At 32.7% G+C, this 6168-nt stretch overlaps 1 protein-coding gene across 1 annotated transcript; it reads left to right on the forward strand.

Annotated features, from left to right (window-relative positions):
* Positions 1-2738: 2738 nt before the first annotated feature.
* LOC105042466 (zinc finger BED domain-containing protein RICESLEEPER 2-like) lies at positions 2739-4979 on the forward strand. The gene is made up of 3 exons (XM_010919695.1): positions 2739-4245; positions 4322-4836; positions 4944-4979. Exons 1-3 carry the CDS (start codon positions 2739-2741, stop codon positions 4977-4979), a joined length of 2058 nt encoding a protein of 685 aa, XP_010917997.1.
* Positions 4980-6168: the final 1189 nt, after the last annotated feature.

A 6168-nucleotide genomic window follows, 5' to 3' on the forward strand; every position in this document is an offset into this window, starting at 1 on the left:
GTCTCTAAAATTATTTATCTTGCCCTCCAATATTTAGTCATACTTACATCAACTTCAAATCTTATCTTAATGCCATGTTTCATCTCTTTAGGCTTGTAACTTAGATATAGCCTAAGATTTTCTTGTAATTATCTTGCGATCCACCTAGTTGTCATTTGACTATTCTTATGGCTTCTTATACATCCATGGTTATCAACATAAGTCTTAATTTAAAATTTATTAATATCTTTCTGATCATATGAACACTATATTCTGATTGGACAACCATTAAATGGATATGTTACCTCTTCTCTAGTAGCCTTCTTCATAAACCTCATATCATATCTCTATGCTACACTATACTTGATCACAATATTTTGAAAATATTTTATGATAGTAAATGTCATATCTTTATAAAATTTGACATCCTGCATGTCGATTTTATGATTAAAATAAACTCACTTTTCCTCTTCGAAATCTCACCAACCTCATGCTCAGAACTTGATTTAGATGTATCAAATTTAGATGAACCATGATAATCACTATCATATCCGGCCTGCTCTTCAACTTCATCCAGTAGAGCAACAGTGCTAGATCCTGTAATCTTACCTATAGATGGTGGATCCTTTCTCTGCATCTCATCATTCTTTTTCTTATTCTTATTCCTTATTTTCTTCACTTTGTCCCTCATAGCTATCAACTTTTCATCATTAGTTAATAGCTTAATATCTGTATAGTAGTTGTTATCATTCTCTTCTTTTTCACTATCAATGAATGGAGTGTACTCTTCATCTTTCGAAAACTCCTCAATAATCTTTTTATCCCTGGATCTATCAAGCATTGTTTCTTTTCTTTTATTTATCACTACTTGCTGTCTTTGCTCAGTTCTTACTTTATTGATTTTGTTGACTTTGCCCCTCTCTACCTACTCTGGTTCCTCAAAATCTTTTTAGCAACACCATCTAGTCCTAAGTCTTTCCATGATTGGTTTGTGGATTGGTTCTTCATGCTCAATATAAATATGAAGATACTTTCTTGTATCTAATACAAGCTTTATCATTTCTTGAAGCCAACTATCCATATATACAAGCCTCATTCTTTGATTGTCATTTGGAACAAAAACCTTAGAAAATAATCTTATAACTTGATCCATGCATAGCTTCTCCACTAAATCCTGTAACTTATCATAACATAAGCTATTTGTATCATGGATGTCATAATAAGCCATATTCCCTCCAACATATTTAGTGCATCCAGCTTTGTTGGCAAACTTCTCATCATGATACATAACAAGGGTTACACAATCCATTCTGTAGTATATTATTAAGGAAAACATAAGTCACATAAGTAATATTGAGAAAAAAGTTATGGGCAACATCAATGAAGTAGTCACAAAGACTGTTTTCAAAATAAACTAGTTATTAATAGAGAGTCTATTAACATTTTCTATAAAGCAAAATATCCTAGGGTGCGTTTGGTTATACTTTTTGATTTTTGATTTTTAAAAAGTACTTTTTATTTTTTTTGATTTTTGCTATTCAGTAAAAGCAAAAAAGCAAAAAGTATGTTTGGTAACTACGTTATTATAAAGCAAAAAATAACGTTTGGGATAGCAGGTGAAGAGCTCGATGAGGGAGAAGAGTTTGAAAAGAGAGTGAGAAGGGGGTGGAGAGGTAAAGAGCTCGACGAGGGAGAAGGATTTGGGCTCTTTACTTTTTGGTTTGAAGTTTTAGATGTGAGGGAAAGCAAAAAAAGCAAAAAAAACAAGTTGTGGAAAGCAAAAAATTTTTATTTTGCACATAAACTAATTATTTTGATTATTTTAATTTTTACTTTTTATGATGTTATCAAATATTATTTTTTGATTTTTATTTTTTAAAAATCAAAAAGTAAAAAAATATTTTTTTAATGGCTAACCAAACGTACCCCTATTTTGTTATCGTAGGGCATATTATCTTGTTGTACTTAGTAAGATATCTAGTTGTACTTCAATAGGGCATAGCATTTTTCTCCTTGAAAAGTATATAGCTTACTAAGAAAAGACCAAATAGATGATAATAGTAACCATTAAATGACAAAGTTTTAATAACTTGGGACCGCATTCTGCCAAATCCCAAAGGTTTAATAAAGTTTGATATCATATGGGGATGACTAGGGACCTATTATACTACATAAAGAAGCTTTAATAATTCTTTAAGACTACGGACAATATTTTGGGACTAGAGATGGAAATAGGCCAGGCGGCTTGTCAGGGGCCTACGGCCTGGCCTGCTGTTGGCCTGGCCTGGCCTGACTTATTTATCTAAATAAGTCAGGTATAGGCTTTTAAAAAGTTAAATAAATAGTTCAGGCCTAAAATTTCAAAGCCTGGCCTGAAAGCCCGCAGGCTGGCCTGTATAAATTATATATATATATAATTTAATAAAAATTATTATTTTATTATTATATATAATTAATTATTAATCTTACCCATCTATACCCAATTATCTTAGTCCTTTCGAGAATCAAGAAGACGGAAGAGTCTTTTAGACTTTTATCCTTCCTTGACTCCTTGAGTCTTTTAACCTTCCGGTCCTTCCCTGAGTCTTTTATCCTGTCATCACTCATCAGTCTTTAACCTTTCCAGAGACCACCACAAGCATAGGGTACGGTTCCTTCCTTATTCGTTTATATTCTCTTGCTGCGTAGTTACCACTTACCAACCTGTGTGCAGTATATTAATATATACTTTCTTGGTTTGTATGTTATAGGTCTATCTAATGGCTTCTCCATTTCAAAGCAATGAAATAATTTCATCTACTCCTACTTCTATTCCTTTAAATGAATCTCATGAGGCCACTCAACGTAGACCAATAGATTTAAGTATACTTCAAGATGATGACAGACCTAGCAATGACAGTGATCAATTAGGTTCTCTCCCAGAATATGAAGGGCCAAGAGATGAGGATTGTATTACTAATAAGAAGAGGCGAAAAACATCAGTTGTTTGGAATGACTTTCATGAAATTGATGTCGCTGGAGGTGGAAAGAAAGCCGTATGCAACTATTGTAAAGAAAAACTAGCTACTGGTGGGAGGGGGGCTAACACAAGCCATCTTAAAAGGCATTTCCAGAGTTGCTTGCAAAAGAGGTTGCACATGGCTTGGCAAAAGAAGCAAACCACCATTCCATTTCATCCTTCCAATTCAGGTATTAATCCTTTTGTTACTCCTGGTGCTAAGTATTCTAATGAAAAAATGAGAGAAATTATTGCTTCTGCTATAATGGTACATAAGCATCCTTTTAGTATTGTTGAGGATGAGATTTGGATGTGGGGTTTCCAATATGCAAATCCTGAATTTCAAAAAATTTCCCGTAAAATAGCAAGGGCTGATTGTTTAACAATCTACGAGGTTGAGAAAAAAAAATTGAAGGCTTTGTTGAAGAGTATGAACAAAATTAGTATAACTACAGATATGTGGAAATCAAGTCACCAAGTAGCTGAATACATGGTTATTACTGGCCATTTTATTGATGGGGGATGGAGTCTTCAAAAGAGAGTTTTGAGTTTTGAGAAAGTTCCTGCTCCAAGGCGTGGAGTTGATGTGGCTGATGCAATTTTTACGTGTTTGAAAGCATGGAGAATTGAAAATAAAGTGTTTTTAGTTTTTGTTGATAATGCATCTTATAATGACTCATGCATAAGAAATCTCAAGGAAAACTTATCACTGTGCAACAAGTTAGTTCTTGATGGAGAGTTGTTTCATGTCAGATGCTGTGCACACATACTAAATTTGTTGGTGCAGGATGGCCTTGGTAAGATTAAAAATGTCATTCACAACATTCGTGAGAGTGTGAAGTATATTAATCACTCTGATTCAAGGTTGAAGGCTTTTTGTGATGTTGTTGAACAAAAGCGATTAAAAGAAAGAAAGTTAATTATTGATTGTCCGACAAGATGGAATTCCACATTTGAGATATTATCTTCTGCTTTAAAATTCAAGATTGCATTTTCAGCTTATAAGGAAAGAGAGCCACATTATGATTATGCACCCTCACCTGAGGATTGGGAAAAGGTTGAGAAGGTTTACCAACTTTTAGAAGTTTTTAGTCTAGCTACTCATATCATCTCAAGCAGTGAATATCCTACTGCTAATTTGTATCTTGCTGAGGTTTATAGGGTGAAAGAGGTAATTGATGCTGCAGCAAGGGATTGGGACTTCTTTATAAAAGAAATGGCAAAGCCAATGAAGGAAAAATTTGATAAATATTGGGGAAAATGTAATGGCTATTGCCAGTGTCTTAGATCCTAGGTGCAAATTTCATGTTGTTGATATATGTTTTCCCTTGATATATAAACCAGAAACTGAGGCTGAAAAGAATGTGAACAAAGTGCACACGGCATTACAAGTATTATATGATGAGTATGTGAATTTGAGTAGGGAAAAGCCATCCTCTTGTGAAGTAAATACTGATGGCAGCAACTCCTTATCTACTGCTGTATCTAAATCTTCATTTACCACTGAATTTGATCAAATTATGAGCATTGTGCATGAAAAGGAAGCAGTTCCCCCACTGAAATCAGAGTTAGAATCTTATCTTGAGGAGGGTGTTTATATTTCTGATAGTAGTTCTAACTCCTCTTTTAGTGCTTTGGAGTGGTGGAGGAACAACAGCTTGAAATATAAGATCTTATCAAAAATGGCAGCTGATATACTAGCTATTCCAATCTCAACAGTGGCATTAGAGTCCACATTCAGTGCTGGAGGAAGAATTATAGATGAATATCGTGCTAAATTGAATGAAGAATCTGTTGAAGCACTCATTTGTGGTGAGGATTGGCTCCGCAATAAATATGGTTTGAAGAGAAAGCAAAAGGTATAAATTTTAGATATTGAAATGGTCATTTTTTTAATATTTGTTAAATTAATTATTATCAGACTATTTTATGGTTTGATAACATAAATTGATTTGTTATTTTGAAGGAGTCTGAACAAGAAGAGATCACCTTGAGGATTTGATGTCTTGCTCTTGCTACTTGCTGTACTACTTCCTACTTGTTAGGAGTTTTACTTCTATTTTTTAATTTGGAGCTGTGATGGAAAATATTAGATTTTGTTGGGAGGTTTTATTTTTATTTTTTATTTTGTTATTACTTTTAATGGTTTGATGGAACCTACCTGTTTGAAGATTTTATTTTTGATTTTTAATTTGACATTGAGACTTATGATGGTTTGATAGAACCTACTATTATTTTTTTAAATTTGTAGACCTCTATTTTTTTAATTTATAGTTGTGACTTTTTATGAAACATATGGGATTTGTCAATTGTCATGGGTGTTTTTCATTGTGTTTTGTAAAATAAGCTAGATCGAGTCTCATTTTAAGCTTGAACCAGTCCAACAGGTCAGGCTCAAGCTAGTATTTTACAATACAGGCTTGGCCTATTTAAGCCAAAATCTGACCTAACCTAGCTTATTTCCATCCCTACTTTTAAATAGGCTTTCAGGCTAAGCCAGACTTTTTTATTTTGCAAAACAGGCCAGGGCGAGCCTCATTTTAAGCCTGAACCAGTCCAATAGGTCAGGCTTAGACTAGTATTTTACAATATAGGCCTGACTTGTTTAAGCCAAAGTCTGGCCTGGCCTGGTTTATTTTCACCCCTATTTGGGACCATATTTCATGTATATAAGAAAGCTTTAATAAAGCTCTGGAACTACATATAGACACAACAAAAATAAATTTTTGGGATCACTTTCAACTCAAAATCACTAATCATATTTCATATCGAGCCAAATTTTTATTTTTATTTTTAAATTAAAAAAATTATAAATTATAAAAATATTAAAATCAAATCCTAATATGTGAAACCCTAATATAAGGTAAAGAAAATATCTTCATTATGAAAATGGAGGATTGGTTACTGCTTTCTCATTGACAAACAAATTACTACTCTTACAACCGTGGTCAGGAATGGGAGAAATAATCGAATTCCACATTTCAAATGAACAAAAAGAAATTTTTTTTATTTATTTATATTAGGTCTTTCTGTCACGTAAATTTCATAATAATAAGTTGGTGATATATATATGGCCAAAATTTGAATTGAAATTTTAAAAAAATTTGATGATGCATTAAATTAAAATTAAAATTTAGAATAAAATTAAAAATTTTAAAATAATTCAGAATTTTATTAGTGATTAATCCAGT

The sequence above is a fragment of the Elaeis guineensis genome, chromosome 4 (assembly GCF_000442705.2).
Source record: "Elaeis guineensis isolate ETL-2024a chromosome 4, EG11, whole genome shotgun sequence".
Classification (NCBI taxonomy): Eukaryota; Viridiplantae; Streptophyta; class Magnoliopsida; order Arecales; family Arecaceae; genus Elaeis; species Elaeis guineensis.

What these genes read in the sequence shown, in the direction of transcription:
- LOC105042466 (XM_010919695.1), top strand. Translation starts at nt 2,739, where the DNA reads ATGGCTTCTCCATTTCAAAGCAATGAAATAATTTCATCTACTCCTACT. An exon ending in ATATTGGGGAAAATGTAATG is followed by an intron (nt 4,246 to 4,321) that starts GCTATTGCCAGT and finishes TATATAAACCAG; the next exon opens with AAACTGAGGCTGAAAAGAAT. An exon ending in GTTTGAAGAGAAAGCAAAAG is followed by an intron (nt 4,837 to 4,943) that starts GTATAAATTTTA and finishes GTTATTTTGAAG; the next exon opens with GAGTCTGAACAAGAAGAGAT.